At 49.1% G+C, this 16,131-nt stretch overlaps 1 protein-coding gene across 2 annotated transcripts in view; it reads right to left on the bottom strand.

The window, feature by feature from the left end:
• RIC1 (RIC1 homolog, RAB6A GEF complex partner 1) overlaps window positions 1–16,131 on the bottom strand; it is a 225,152-nt gene that overhangs the window by 28,926 nt on the left and 180,095 nt on the right. For both annotated transcript variants that reach the window (XM_069764353.1, XM_069764361.1), the window contains exons 13-14: window positions 2,922–2,960; window positions 1,368–1,478 (exon numbers count right to left, since the gene is read on the bottom strand). In XM_069764353.1, coding sequence (XP_069620454.1) covers window positions 1,368–1,478; window positions 2,922–2,960 — 150 coding nt within the window. The remainder of the gene's footprint in view (window positions 1–1,367; window positions 1,479–2,921; window positions 2,961–16,131) is intronic.

Below are 16,131 nucleotides of genomic sequence, written 5' to 3'. Positions count from 1 at the left end.
GGCCCACTCCTCAAAAGCACACTGCTCCAGTTGTCTCATGTTTGAAGGTTGCCTTTTCTAGATGGCATGTTTCAGCTCTTTCCAAAGATGCTCAATAGGATTTAGGTCAGGGCTCATAGAAGGCCACTTCAGAATAGTCCAATGTTTTCCTCTTTGCCATTCTTGGGTGTTTTAGCTGTGTGTTTTGGGTCATTATTCTGTTCCAAGACCCATGACCTGCGACTGAGACCAAGCTTTCTGACACTGGGCAGCACATTTCTCTTTAGAATCCCTTGGTAGTCTTGAGATTTAATTGTACCCTGCACAGATTCTAGACATCTTGTGCCAGAAGTAGCAAAGCAGCCCCAAAAGATAACAGAGCCTCCTCCATGTTTCACAGTAGGGACAGTGTTGATATGCTTCATTTTCTGTCTGTGAACATAGAGCTGATGTGCCTTGCCAAAAAGTAACATTTTTGTTTCATCTGTTCATAGGACATTCTCCCAGAAGCTTTGCAGCTTGTCAACATGTAGTTTGGCAAATTCCAGTCTGTTTTTTTATGATTTTTATTCACCAATGGTGTCCTCCTTGGTCGTCTCCCATGAAGTCCACTTTGGCTCATACAACGACGCAACGACGGATGTTGCGATCTGACACTAATGTTCCTTGAGCTTGAAGTTCACCTTTAATCTGTTTAGAAGTTTTTCTGGGCTCTTTTGTTACAATACATATTATCCGTCTCTTTGATTTGTTATCAATTTTCCTCATGCGGCCATGTCCAGGGAGGATGGCTACAGTCCCATGGATCTTAAATTTCGACATAATTTGTGCAACTGTAGTCACAGGAACATCAAGCTGCTTGGAGATGGTCTTATAACGTTTACCTTTAACATGTTTGTCTATAATTTTCCTTCTAATCTCCTGAGACAACTCTGTCATTTGCTTCCTCTGGTTCATGTTGAGTGTGATACACACCATGTCACCAAACAGCAAAATGAGTATCTGTAGCTCTATATACAGGCCCACTCACTGATTCCAAGATTGTAGACACCTGTGATGCTAGTTAGTGGACACATCATGATTTAACATGTCCCTTTTGTCACATTATTTCTGTCCAGGCCTATTTCATGAGTTTTATTAATTTAAAAATTCTATGGAAGCATGGTTGAAAAGCAATGTCTGACTTTCATTTGTTCATTTACATAGAGGTTTTATTTATTATTACTTTTGTCAGATACAAGTTATTTCTGTGACCATTATGGGCTTTTCTGTCATTGAACAAGGGGTACCAACAATTTTGACAACGTGCGTATATTGAAATGTTTATTGCTTTTTTCTCCTTTTAGTGGATATTATTTCCTCTGATGCATTAATGTCAGGTAACTTACTTGTGTGATATTCCCAAACAGTTTCCATTTTTTTGTTAGTAAAGAGTAGTGTGCAAATCCACATTTTCCAGAAACAGCAACATTTTGGCCGATCTTGTCTATAGCAGAATACTACAAAATGGGAAAGAAATAGGTCCATAAGACTGAAATAAGATTAGCTTTCAGCACAAACTAGAAAAATTAAAGCATCACAAAAATGTATTTAGTGTAGCCCTACTAAAGAAGGCCAAGTGCTGTCCTATGTGCCGACCTTTCAGGGAATCTGTCACCGGGCTTCTGCTACCCCATCTAAGATCAGCATAATGTAGCAGAGACCCTGATTTCAGAAAAGTATCACTTACTAGGCAGCTTGCTGTAGTTTTCAGAAAATCACCGTTTTATCTGCTGTGGATCTACCAGGTCTCTGAATGCTGAGCTCTGTATAACCCCGTCCACCACATCACTGATTGGCAGCTTTTGGGGTACACAGTGCATAGGCAGAAATCTTCCAATCAGTGCTGGTGGCGGGGTTAGAGAAAACTCATAAATATGGAGGACTACATGGCAGCAGGTCTACTGGTCCTCTAGCTACAATCTCCTGCCAATAAAGCAGTGATTTAATCAAAAAGTATACCAAGAAACCCAGGAAGTGACATGTCTCTGGAATCGCTACATCATGCTTTATGGACTTTCACGGTAAATTAAGTGAACGATACACGAGTATAAGCAGCTACATATTTGAGGTTTAATCAAAGTCCAACTCTAGATTTAGCTGGATCATGATCTCACAAATATAATAAGGAAAACTATGTTGCCATGTTCAAGCAAAACTTAAGAGACACTAAATCTAGAAATAAGAGTATGGAGTGACGTTTGCTAGCTCAAAAACACGTAGCGTAGGATTTGTCAGAGAAAATGAGTTTTCACTCATTGACTTTCTCATTGTTTTGGCTCCTTTAAGGATTACGGTATTTAAGGGGGATCTCCAGACTATTCCGGCAGGTGATGTTGGGCAGTTTGAATTCTCCTTCTGCTCTCCTTGGAGAGGAAATGTCTGTTGCCAGAAGTGTCCAAAATTGGCTTTCTCCACACTGGGAACACATGAAGGCTCGGCCTAAATGAGCATTTATGCATATGGGGGGATATTCTATTGGCCAACTAAACGTGTATGGTCACTTTTAGTCTCGCATGGGGTGAACTGTGGTCAAAGTCATAAGAGAAAGTTCCTGTGATCTCACAGTCAAATAAATCTGATTTTAACCACATCTTAATTGACCAAAAGATATGGCAACATGGGACACTCATAAGACCCCCATACACAGATTGTCAGCACACCTGCTGAATCCTTGCCACTTTCCACAAACCTACTGACCTTATACTTTAGGAAAGAATATGGATGCCCCAAGAAAAACAGACAAGGATAATATAGGAGACTTGTTTTGTGGCCACTGAAGTAGAATAGTATTAGAAAAGAGGAAGATGTTACAGGAAATATTGAGAATTACATGTTTTATCGTGTGTACCAGACATTGTAAGAAAAAGAACAGCATTAGTTTTGGCTAACAAATAACTCACCCGAATAGGCCAATTGCTCTCAAGGTAGGTGCTGTGTATCTAAACAGAAAGAAAGCAAAGAAAATCATATCAAATAGATCATTAATGTAAAAATACAAAAATAAACTTTGGCACTTTACACTTTGAAGCTTTCGTTTTCATTTTAAAAGGAGATTCATGGGATGGAAAAAGAGGCAATCTTTTTCTACCAAAAGTACTTTCCAAGCAAACGTATTAACCCATCTGTATTCAATCAGAGCAACGCATGCCCTTAACAGCACCTTATACAATGGTCAACTGGAGCCGATGATATTCATAGATTTCCATCATAAAATAACGGTTACTTATTACTGTATAGTCAATCCAAACAGATTCAGGGGAATAGAATGGTTAATAGACTGTCTAATCAAAACCAGAATGTAGCCTTACATCACCAGATTTCACCCAGATCACGCTCCGGTCATGAATTTCATTGCAATGGATGTTCCAATGGAAATGTAGTATTACATGGAAAAATTACCTAGTAACTAGTGTTGAGCATTCCGATACCGCAAGTATCGGGTATCGGCCGATATTTGCGGTATCGGAATTCCGATACCGAATTCCGATACTTCCCGCGTATCGGATACCGGAATCGGAAGTTCCCAGAATTCAAACAGAACGCAGCAGCCAATGAGGAATGATTGGAAGTGTGGGCACATCCTGTTTAGCATGGTGGGCATGTAAGTACTGGCAAGGCTGTGATTGGCTGCTGAAATGATGTCACTCTGCACTATAAAAAACGCTGCCGCCATTTTGCGCTCACTCTGCTGTGATTTCAGTTAGGGACAGGACGCTGTGTTCTAACTGAGGGCCAGTTGAGCTAGCTAATTGCTTTATTTTCCTTTCCAAAGGCTAATTTAGCAAAACGCTGTGTGTTCTTCACTGTTCACCTTGCTCTTGCCTTGCAGCGCTGTTTTAACAGCGTTCTGCAAGGTCTCTGTGTGTGTGTGTGTGTGCAGCTCACTCTGTAGTCTGTGTGCAGCCATATACCCGGTTGTATTCAGCTCAGGGGGGGTTCACACTGCCTCACACAGTTGTCCTTTTTTGCTCATAGTGCAGCCTGCTGCACATTTTTTCTCAAATTTCCTATTAGTGTTTTTCCACCCGTCTCCAGCTAAATTGTGGAAAAACACTACATAGGATAACCTAGAGGGGGGTTTTTGGGCCTTGCAGCGCCGTTTACGGCTGTCTGCACGGTCTCCGTGTGAGCCCAGCTCGCCCTGTAGTCTGTGTGCAGCCACAGCCGGTTGGATTCAGCTCAGGGTTCGTTACTGGCTCATACCTTGAGAAAAATTTTCCTTTCTTTCAAATAGTGCAGCCTGTTTAAAAATTTTAAAAAAAATTCCCTATTAGTGTTTTTCCACCCGTCTCCAGCTAAATTGTGGAAAAACACTACATAGGATAACCTAGAGGGGGTTTTTTGGGCCTTGCAGCGCCGTTTACGGCTGTCTGCATGGTCTCCGTGTGAGCCCAGCTCGCCCTGTAGTCTGTGTGCAGCCATAGCCGGTTGGATTCAGCTCAGGGTTCGTTACTGGCTCATACCTTGAGAAAAATTTTCCTTTTTTTCAAATAGTGCAGCCTGTTTAAAAATTTTAAAAAAAATTCCCTATTAGTGTTTTTCCACCCGTCTCCAGCTAAATAGTGGAAAAACACTACATAGGATAACCTAGAGGGGGTTTATTGGGCCTTGCAGCGCCGTTTACGGCTGTCTGCACGGTCTCTGTGTGAGCGCAGCTTGCCCTGTAGTCTGTGTGCAGCTATAGCCGGTTGGATTCAGCTCAGGGTGCGTTACTGCCTCATACCTTGAAAAACAATTTCCTTTTTTTCAAATAGTGCAGCCTGTTTAAAATTAAAAAAAAAAAATTCCTATTAGTGTCTTTCCACCCGTCTCCAGCTAAATAGTGGAAAAACACTACATAGGATAACCTAGAGGAGGGTTTTTTGGCCTTGCAGCGCCGTTTACGGCTGTCTGCACGGTCTCTGTGTGAGCGCAGCTCGCCCTGTAGTCTGTGTGCAGCCATAGCCGGTTGGATTCAGCTCAGGGTGCGTTACTGCCTCATACCTTGAAAAACAATTTCCTTTTTTTCAAATACAGGAGGAGATGACACACAGGTATATACTATATACAGGTGAGATGACACACAGATATATACTATATACAGGAGAGATGACACACAGGTATATACTATATAGAGGAGGAGATGACATATAGGTACATATATATACAGGAGGAGATGACATACAGGTATATACTATATACAGGAGGAGATGACATACAGGTATATACTATATACAGGGGAGATGACACAGGTATATACTACATACAGGGGAGATGACACACAGATATATACTATATACAGGAGAGATGACACACAGGTATATACTATATACAGGGGAGATGACACAGGTATATACTATATACAGGGGAGATGACACACAGGTATATACTATATACAGGGGAGATGACACAGGTATATACTATATACAGGGGAGATGACACACAGATATATACTATATACAGGAGAGATGACACACAAGTATATACTATATAGAGGAGGAGATGACATATAGGTACATATATATACAGGAGGAGATGACATACAGGTATATACTATATACAGGAGGAGATGACATACAGGTATATGCTATATATAGAAGATGACATGCAGGTATATACTATATGCAGGAGGAGATGACACTCAGATATATACTGTATACAGGGGAGATGACACACAGGCATATACTATATACAGGAGGAGATGACATACAGGTATATGCTATATATAGTAACATAGTGCAGCCTGTTTAAAATTTAAAAAAAAAAATTCCTATTAGTGTCTTTCCACCCGTCTCCAGCTAAATAGTGGAAAAACACTACATAGGATAACCTAGAGGAGGGTTTTTTGGCCTTGCAGCGCCGTTTACGGCTGTCTGCACGGTCTCCGTGTGATTTAAACTAGCTCTGTAGCCCGATCTGCACAAAAAAAAAAGTAAAGTTCACCAAACACAACTTAACACTTGTGTAGGCCACATTTGAAAAATAATAAAGTTTAGTCCACACTTTACAACATTAGTGTTTCTTACACCTGTTAGAAGGAGCATTTCAGGAATAAGCACGCTAAGGCCTTAGTACTTTTCTGCTTATCTTTATCTGTCAACCAAGATGAAGAGGGCAGGGAGTAAGGCACGTGGGCGCGGAGCAGGGAGAGGAGCAGGGAGAGGACGTGGTGATTCTGTGCCTGCTGTGGGCGCCGGTGACTCGTCGTCACTCAGTTTCAGCAGGGAACAGTCCTTCATGCGCAGCTTTGTCGGAGAGCGCCGTGCACCGCTGCTGCGTGAAGACCAAATTGAAGCCGTTGTCGGGTGGATGGCAGCTAACGCCTCGGCATCGACTTCAGTTAGTGCCACATCCTCTCAGGCACAGAGCACTGGAGAGCAGCCATCTGTCTCTTCACCACCTGCCAAATTGGCCAGGCAGTCAGAGAGCCCAGGACAGGAGCCGTCTCTACTTCTGTTCTCTGAATCTCTTGGCTTGGAAACAGGGGGCCAGCCAAGCAGCATTGGAGAAATGGAAGAAGAGGCAGTGTGCAGTGATGCCCAACAGCTTTTTCTCTCTGACTCTGAAGAGGCAGGTGGGCCAGTGCCTCCGGTGACCACAGCGCAGTACGCATCTGATGATGAAACTCAGGTGCCGCTTTCTGATGCGTACTGTGCTGCCGAGACTACCCAGGAGGAGCAGTTGGTGGCAGAGGGTAGTGGAGATGATGAGGTCCTTGACCCATCGTGGCGTGAGGAACAGGAAGGTGGTGGGAGCAGCTCTGAGGAAGAGCTTCCCCTTACGGGCCAAAGAGGGAGAGGGAGGGGGAAGACTGCGGAGCCTGTAGCCTCCACTTTGGCACCCGTTAGGAGCCTGTCTCTTTCCAAAGCCAAAAAGGGCGCTCCCAAGACTTGCAGTGCCTGGTCCTTTTTTGACACAGCTGCAGATGACATTTGTTTTGTCAAATGCAAGCTGTGTCATCAGAAAGTAAAAAGAGGTAAAAGTGTCAGCAACCTCAATACCACAAATATGTGGAAACATGTGCGGACCAGGCACGCGGTGGAGTTACAGAAACACAGTGAAGACGTAGGCCAACCAACAGCGGCAGCTACCACCTTTTCATCTCGTGTTGCCTCTTCCTCCACTGTTGTCCAGAGACCTAGTGTAATTCCACCCACAGCACCACCTTCCCAGTCATCCTCACACTCCCAGTCTACTCTACAGCCATCGGTAGTACAGGCATGGGAGAAAAGGCGGGCATTCTCGGCCAACCACCCCCGAGCACAGGCTCTGAATGCAGGCATTGCCAAACTGTTGTCCCTGGAAATGCTCTCGTTCAGGCTGGTGGAGACTGACAGCTTCCGTGACTTGATGGCATTGGCAGTCCCACAGTACAAGGTGCCCAGCCGCTTTTACTTCAGCAGGCAGGCTGTCCCTGCCCTGCACAGGCATGTTGAGGCAAACATAAAACATGCGCTACTGAACGCCGTCAGTAGCAAGGTCCACCTCACCACCGATGCGTGGACCAGTCAGCATGGACAGGGGCGAGATGTTTCCCTCACTGCCCATTGGGTTAATGTTGTTGAGCCAGGTACAGATCGTGCGAGTGGCGCAGGACGTGTCCTGCCCACTCCAAGGATTGCAGGAATCCAGTCTGTACGCATCGACTCCTCCTCTTACACCAGTTTCTCAGATTCCTCTCTGCAGGATCCGTCACAGTCCACCTCCACATGGACCCGTGAACGTTTACCTATGACCGACATGAGCACAGCCGTGGCCAAACGTCAGCAGGCCGTCTTGAAACTAGTTTCATTGGGGCATCGAAGCCACACAGCGCAGGAGCTCTGGAATGCCATCAAGCAGGAGAGCGATGTGTGGTTACTGCCAGCGAATCTCCAGCCAGGCATGGTAGTGTGTGACAATGGCCGAAATCTGGTGGCAGCTTTGGCCCTTGGCAACCTCACTCACATCCCATGTCTGGCACATGTGCTCAATTTGGTTGTGCAGAGTTTTCTGAGGGACTATCCGGATCTTGATGCCCTGCTGCACAAGGTCCGCCTAGAGTGTGCTCACTTGCGGCGTTCCAGCTTGGCCAGATCCCGCATTGCTGCTCTGCAGCGCCGATTCCGCCTTCCGGAACACCGCATCATATGTGACCTACCTACCCGGTGGAATTCCACGTTACATATGTTGGAGCGGTTGTGTGAGCAGCAGCAAGCAGTTATGGAGTACCAGCTGCATCAGGCGCAAAGAAGTCGCAGTCACCGCCGATCAGACTTCACAACCACAGAGTGGGCCACTATGAAGGACTTCTGCCAGGTTTTGCGTCCTTTTGATTATTCCACGCGGATGGCAAGTGCAGATGATGCACTAGTCAGCATGACTGTCCCCCTTATCTGCCTGCTTCAGCAAACTTTGCAAGGGTTAAGGGATGATGTTGTGGAAGAGGTGGAGGATGAGGAGTCACCTTTTCCATCAGCTTCTGGAGAGTCAGCGCCACGTGGTTCCTCACAAAGGGGTACGCAGGGGCCAATTTGTGAGGAGGATGAGGAGGAGTCAATGGAGGAGGAAGAGCTCCGTCCAGAGGAGGGAGCGACACAATTGTCCAGTGGTCAGTGTGTACAGCGAGGGTGGGGTGATGACGAGCGGGCAGAGATCATGTCTCAAGCAGGGGACAGCGTTTCTGGGCCAGTTGGCACTTTGCAGCACAAGGTGGATTTCATGCTGCAGTGCCTGAGAAACGATCGCCGCATCGACCACATTCTCAACATGCCTGATTATTGGGTGTTCACCCTCCTCGATCCTCGCTACCGGGACAACGTCCAAAACCTCATCCCTGCGTGGACCCGGAAGCGTAAATTGCGGGAGTACCACGACACACTGGTGAATTCCATCATCTTCTCCTGTCCAACTGAGAGGAGTGCTGCTAGTGCTTTACAAAGCAGCTCAGTGCGTCGAGGCAGTGGGGGAGGCTCTGCCCAAAGAGGGAGCAGAAGCAGTGCCTCTGCCCAAGGCAAGCCCAGTATGGCACAACTCTGGCACACTTTTGTGTGCCCGCCCCAAATGTCTACACCATCACCGGCGGCTCCAGTCAGCAGGAGGCAACGGTTCCGTCAGATGGTGACAGACTACATGGCTTGCCCTCTTACTGTACTCCCAGACGGCTCTTCCCCGTTCAAGTTTTGGGTCTCTAAGCTGGATACATGGCCAGAGCCAAGCCAGTATGCATTGGAGGTGCTGGCTTGCCCTGCGGCTAGTGTCTTATCGGAACGTGTCTTTAGTGCCGCAGGTGGTGTACTAACAGACCGTCGCATGCGACTATCCTCCGATAACGTTGACCGGCTTACTTTCCTGAAAATGAACCAGGCCTGGATCTCGCAGGAATTTGCCACTCCTCTGCCTGATTAAGTAATTGGGTGTCATCCAGGTCTCCTGCTGTGTTCATCTTTCTACCACCTGAACTGCTATTCCTGGGCTCCAACACCGCCAGTTGCGGCTCAGAAGTGCAGGCTGCACAGTAAAAACATACGACCCAGTGTTATTGGGTTTCAGTAACGTCAGCTGATCCCCAGCTGTGTAGCCGGCAATGTGTCCTGCGACCGCCACGCTGGCACAACAACCTAAATGTAAGGGAACCTGTCCACCCCCCCGTCGTTTGTTACTGAAAGAGCCATCTTGTGCAGCAGTAATGCTGCACAAGGAAAAGGTAGCTCTTTTTTTTTAGCTCCTTGCACACGCAGAACTTAACACTTATAAAATGTGTTCACTGATACCGTTATACTGTCCCGGAGCTGGGACTTTCCTTCGCAATGTGACGCAGCACAGCCGTCATTCCTACCCCCTTGGTGCCATGCGCTGCCTCCTCAGCGTTGTTTTCAGCTGTCACGGAGCCTGCGCTGTTCTGTTATCCCTTGGGCATGCCCTATTTGCGCTGACTGTCTTCTGACATAATTTGGTGTCAGGCTGGCTGCGCCTGTGCGGCCGCGCTGCCCGAGATCCCGCCTCGCTGTGTCTTCTGATTGAGTCACACTGCGGGCCTGGGATCCATGGCCATGCGCAGTGCATATCTTCCCCTCGGGCTCTCGCTCATTTCCCTCCGCCTTCTTTAGACTGTGCGCCGTCAGCTGATCCCTAATAGCATGCCACGGCCGTGACACCGCACAGTCTGAAGAAGAGGGAAGGAGGGGAGTGAGAGTCGAGGATATGCACTGTGCATGTCCATGGTTCCAAGGCTCGCAGTGGGATTACGTTGGACGAGACTGCGAGGTGGGATCTGGAGCAGCGTGGACGCACAGGCAGTAACAGCCTGACACCAAATTATGTCAGAAGACAGGCAGCGCTAATTGGGCATGGCCAAGGGCTAACAGAACAGCGCAGGCTCCGTGACAGCTTAAAACAACGCTGAGGAGGCAGCGCACGGCACCAAGGGGATAGGAATGTCAGTTGTGCTGTGTCCCATTACGAAGGAAATTCGCACCTCCGGGACGGTTTAACGGTATAAGGGGACACATTTTTAGTGTTTACTTCGGTGTTTGCAAGGAGCATAATTAAAAGAACCACCTTTTCCTTTTGCATCGTTAGTGCTGCACAAGATGGCTCTTTCAGCTACAAACGTCTTGGGGGGGGGGTTAAAGGTTCCCTTTCAACTTGCTCCAATCAGGCTTCGGCCTACACTCTGTTCCTCTGCTCCTCCTGCTGTCCCTGGGCTCTAACACCGCCAGTTGGTGCCTGGAAGTGCTGTGTGCACAGTCAACAGTCGCTCCTCTGTTATTGGGGTTCAGTAACGTCAGCTGATCCCCAGCTGTGTGTGCGGCAATACCTCCAATCTGCTCCTCCTGCTGTCCCTGGGCTCTAACACCGCCAGTTGGTGCCTGGAAGTGCTGTGTGCACAGTCAACAGTCGCTCCTCTGTTATTGGGGTTCAGTAACGTCAGCTGATCCCCAGCTGTGTGTGCGGCAATACCTCCAATCTGCTCCTCCTGCTGTCCCTGGGCTCTAACACCGCCAGTTGGTGCCTGGAAGTGCTGTGTGCACAGTCAACAGTCGCTCCTCTGTTATTGGGGTTCAGTAACGTCAGCTGATCCCCAGCTGTGTATCCGGCAACGTGTCATGCGACCGCCACGCTGGCACAACTAAAATGTAAGGGGACCTGTCCCCCCCCCCCCCCCCCAGGCGTTTGTTACTGAAAGAGCCACCATGTGCAGCACTAATACTGCACAAGGGAAAGGTCGCTCTTGAAATTATGCTCCTTGCAAACACTGAACTACACACTCATGTAATGTGTCCCCTCACACCGTCCAACCGTCCCGGAGGTGGGACTTTCCTTTGTAATGTGACGCAGCACAGCCGTCATTGCTACCCCCTTGGCACCGTGCGCTGCCTCCTTAGCGTTGTTTGATTCCGTCATGGACCCTGCGCTGTTATGTTATCCCTTGGCCATGCACAGTTTGCGCTGCCCGTCCTCTGACATCATTTGTTGTCGTCCTGGCTGCGCCTGTGCGTCCACGCTGCCCGAAATCACACCTCGCAGTGTCGTCTAATGTGATCCCACAGTGGGCCTGGTATCCATGGCCATGCGCAGTGCATATACTAGCCTCTCACTCCCCTTCTTCACGCTTCTTCAGACTAGGCGGCGTCAGCTGATCCCTAATAGCATGCCACGGCCGTGACGCCGCACAGTCTGAAGAAGCAGGAAGGAGGTGAGTGAGAGGCGATGATATGCACTGCGCATGCCCATGGATCCCTGGCCCGCAGTGGGACTACATTAGATGACACTGCAAGGTTGGATCTAGGGCAGCTTGGACGCACAGGCACTGCCAGCCTGACACCTACATGATGTCAGAAGACGGGCACCGCTAACTGTGCATGGCCAAGGGATAACATTACAGCGCGGGCTCCGTGACAGAACCAAACAACGTTGAGGAGGTGGCGCCCGGCACCAAGGGGGTTGGAATGACGGCTGTGCTGTGTCACATTACAAAGGAAAGTCCCACTTCCGGGATGGTTTGACGGTGTTCGGGGACACATTATATGAGTGTGTACTTCAGCGTTTGCAAGGAGCATAATTTTCGGAGCCACCATTTTCCATGTGCAGTATTACTGCTGTACAAGATGGCTCTTTCAGCAACAAATGCCTGGGGGGGGGGGGGGGGTAAAGGTTCCCTTTCAACTTGCTCCACTGCAGGCTTCGGCCTACACTCTGCTCCTCTTTGATTCCCTGGGTTTCAACACTGTCAGTTGCCACCTGGAAGTGTTGTCTACACAGAAAAAACACTAGGTGATGTGTCAGTGGGGTTCAGCACCGCCAGCTGTTCCCCTGCTGTGTAGTCGGCAACGTGTCCAGCACAAGCCACGCTGGCACAACAGAACAAAACCTGCCACCAGTGCAGGCTTTGGCCTACACTCTGCTCCTCTCCTCCTCCTGCTGACCCTGGGCTCAAACACCGCTAGTTTTTGCCCGGAAGTGCTAGCTGCACAGAGAAAAACACCAGCCAATGTGTTAGTGGGGTTCAGCACCGCCAGCTGTTCCCCTGCTGTGTAGCCGGCAACGTGACCTGTAAACGCCACGCAGGCACATGAACTGAAATTAAAGGGAACCTGGCCCCACCCCCCCAGGTGTTTCTATGTATAACAGCCACCTAGTACAGCAGTACTGCTGCATTTGTACAAGGTGGCTGACTTTTTCTCCTTGCCCACGTGGAACTCAACACGTACAAAATGTGTCTCATTGAGACCATTCCACTGTCCCTGAGGTGTGACTTTCCTTTCTAATGATACGCAGCACCCCCCTTGGTAGCGTTTCCCGTCTTTTGTCATCATGGTTAGCTGGCTGCGCCTGTGCATCCGCCCTGCTAGAAACAACGCCCCTCGTTGTCATATTTATTTTGTCAGCGAGGGTGTGGTTTATGGGCACGAGCAGTGCATATGTTCGCCTGTCTTAACTCATCTCCTTCCGCCTTCTTCAGACTGTGCGGCCTCCTGGCCGTGGTAGGCGATAAGGGATCAGCTGAGGCCGCCCAGTCTGAAGCAGGTGTAAGGACATGTGTGAGCGGCAAACCTATTTACTGCACAAGGCCACGAATCCCAGCCACGCAGTGTGATTTTTTGAAAACACACTGTGGGTCTGGGATTCATGTTCATCGCTAACCGCAACGGCCGACATGAAATGAGGTCAGAAGACAGGAAGCGCTCACAGCGCATGGCCAAGGGATCACAATAGCGCAGACTCCTGTACAGCAAATAACAACGCTCAGGAATCTGCGCCCAGTACCTAGGTGCAAATTTTGACACCTGTGCTGCGTCTCCTTAAAAAGACAAGTCACGCCTCCACAACTGTTTGACAGTATAATGGGCTAAATAGTGTACGTGTTTTATTCAGCGTGTGCAAGAAGCAAAATTAAGAGAGCAACCTTTGACTTGTGCATCATTAATGCAGTTCAAGGTGTGGCTCTTGTACCTTGCAACACCTGAGGGGGGGTTAAAGGTAACCTTTGAAATTGGTTCAACTAGGCTTCGGCCTACACTCTGCTCCTCTCCTCCTCCTGCTGACCCTGGGCTCTAACACCGCCAGTTTTTGCCCGGACATGCGATCTGCACAGAGAAAAACACCAGTCAATGTGTCAGTGGGGTTCAGCAACGCCAGCTGTTCCCCTGCTGTGTAGCTTGCATCGTGTCCAGCACAAGCCACGCTGGCACAACCGACCAAAAGCTGCCACCAGTGCAGGCTTCGGCCTACACATTGCTCCTCTCCTCCTCCTGCTGACCCTGGGCTCTAACACCGCCAGTTTTTGCCCGGACATGCGAGCTGCACAGAGAAAAACACCAGTCAATGTGTCAGTGGGGTTCAGCAAAGCCAGCTGTTCCCCTGCTGTGTAGCTTGCAACGTGACCTGCAAACGCCACGCAGGCACATGAACTGAAATTGAAGGGAGCCTGCCCCCCACCCCCAGGTGTTTCTATGTATAACAGCCACCTTGTACAGCAGTACTGCTGCATTTGTACAAGGTGGCTGACTTTTTCTCCTTGCCCACGTGGAACTCAACACGTACAAAATGTGTCTCATTGAGACCATTCCACTGTCCCTGAGGTGTGACTTTCCTTTCTAATGATACGCAGCACCACCCTTCTTAGCGCTGCCCGTCTTTTGACATCATTGGTTAGCTGGCTGCGCCTGTGCGTCTGCCCTGCTCGAAACAACGCCCCTCGGTGTCTTATTTTTTTGGACAGCGAGGGTGTGATTGATGGGCATGTGCAGTGCATATGTTTGCCTGTGTTCACTCATCTCCTTCCGCCTTCTTCAGACTGGGTATCCTCATGGCCGCGGCAGGCGATAAGGGATCAGATGAGGTCGCCCAGTCTGAAGCTGGTGTAAGGACATGTGTGAGTGTCAAACATATTTACTGCACAAGGCCACGAATCCCAGCCACGCAGTGTGATTTTTTGAAAACACACTGTGGGTCTGGGATTCATGTCCATCGCTAACCGCAACGGCCGACATGAAATGAGGTCAGAAGACAGGAAGCGCTCACAGCGCATGACCAAGGGATCACAATAGCGCGGACTCCTGTACAGCAAATAACAACGCTCAGGAATCTGCGCCCAGCAGCTAGGTGTAAATTTTGACACCTGTGCTGCATCTCCTTAAAAAGACATGTCACGCCTCCACTACTGTTTGACAGTATAGTGGGCTAAATAGTGTACGTGTTTTATTCAGCGTGTGCAAGGAGCAAATTAAATAGAGCAACCTTTTACTTGTGCAGCATTAATGCTGCACAAGGTGTGGCTCTTGTACCTTGCAACACCTGAGGGGGGGTTAAAGGTAACCTTTGAAATTGGTTCAACTAGGCTTCGGCCTACACTCTGCTCCTCTCCTCCTCCTGCTGACCCTGGTCTATAACACCGCCAGTTGTAGCCTGGAAGTGCTAGCTGCACAGAGAAAAACACCAGCCAATGTGTTAGTGGGGTTCAGCACCGCCAGCTGTTCCCCTGCTGTGTAGCCGACATCGTGTCCAGCACAAGCCACGCTGGCACAACCGACCAAAAGCTGCCACCAGTGCAGGCTTCGGCCTACACTCTGCTCCTCTCCTCCTCCTGCTGACCCTGGGCTCAAACACCGCCAGTTTCTGCCCGGACATGCAGAAAAACACCCACCATTGTGTCAGTGGGGTTCAGCACCGCCAGCTGTTCCCCCGCTGTGTAGCCGGCATCGTGTCCAGCACAAGCCACGCTGGCACAACTGACCAAAAGCTGCCACCAGTGCAGGCTTCGGCCTACACTCTGCTCCTCTCCTCCTCCTGCTGACCCTGGGCTCAAACACCTCCAGTTTGTGCCCGGAAGTGCTAGCTGCACAGAGAAAAACACCAATGTGTCAGTGGGGTTCAGCACCGCCAGCTGTTCCCCTGCTGTGTAGCCGGCAACGTGACCTGCAAACGCCACGCAGGCACATGAACTGAAATTAAAGGGAACCTGGCCCCACCCCCCCAGGTGTTTCTATGTATAACAGCCACCTAGTACAGCAGTACTGCTGCATTTGTACAAGGTGGCTGACTTTTTCTCCTTGCCCACGTGGAACTCAACACGTACAAAATGTGTCTCATTAGAGACCATTCCACTGTCCCTGAGGTGTGACTTTCCTTTCTAATGATACGCAGCAGCCCCCTTGGTAGCGCTGCCCGTCTTCTGACATCATTGGTTGGCTGCCTGTGCCTGTGCGTCCGCCCTGCCTGAAACAATGCTCCTCGTTGTCTTACTTATTTTGACTGCGAGGGTGTGATTGATGGGCACGAGCAGTGCATATCTTCGCCTGTCTTAACTCATCTCCTTCCGCCTTCTTCAGACTGTGCAGCCTCATGGCCGTGGCATGCGAGAAGGGATCAGCAGAGGCCGCCCAGTCTGAAGCAGGTGTAAGGACGTGTGTGAGCGGCCAAAATATTTACTGCTCAAGGCCACGAATCCCAGCACCGCAGTGTGACTTTATGAAAAGGTACTGTGGGTCTGGGATTTATGGCCATCGTTAACCGCACCGGCCAACATGAAATGAGGTCATAAGACGGGCAGCTCTAACAGGGCATTGCCAAGGGATAACACAAGAGCGCAGACTCCTGTACAGCAAATAACAACGCTCAGGAAGCTGCGCCAAGCACCAAGGCGTTATT

This window comes from Ranitomeya imitator, chromosome 1 (genome assembly GCF_032444005.1).
Source record: "Ranitomeya imitator isolate aRanImi1 chromosome 1, aRanImi1.pri, whole genome shotgun sequence".
NCBI classification, from domain to species: domain Eukaryota; kingdom Metazoa; phylum Chordata; class Amphibia; order Anura; family Dendrobatidae; genus Ranitomeya; species Ranitomeya imitator.
This window is presented reverse-complemented; position numbering and strand designations above follow the sequence as displayed.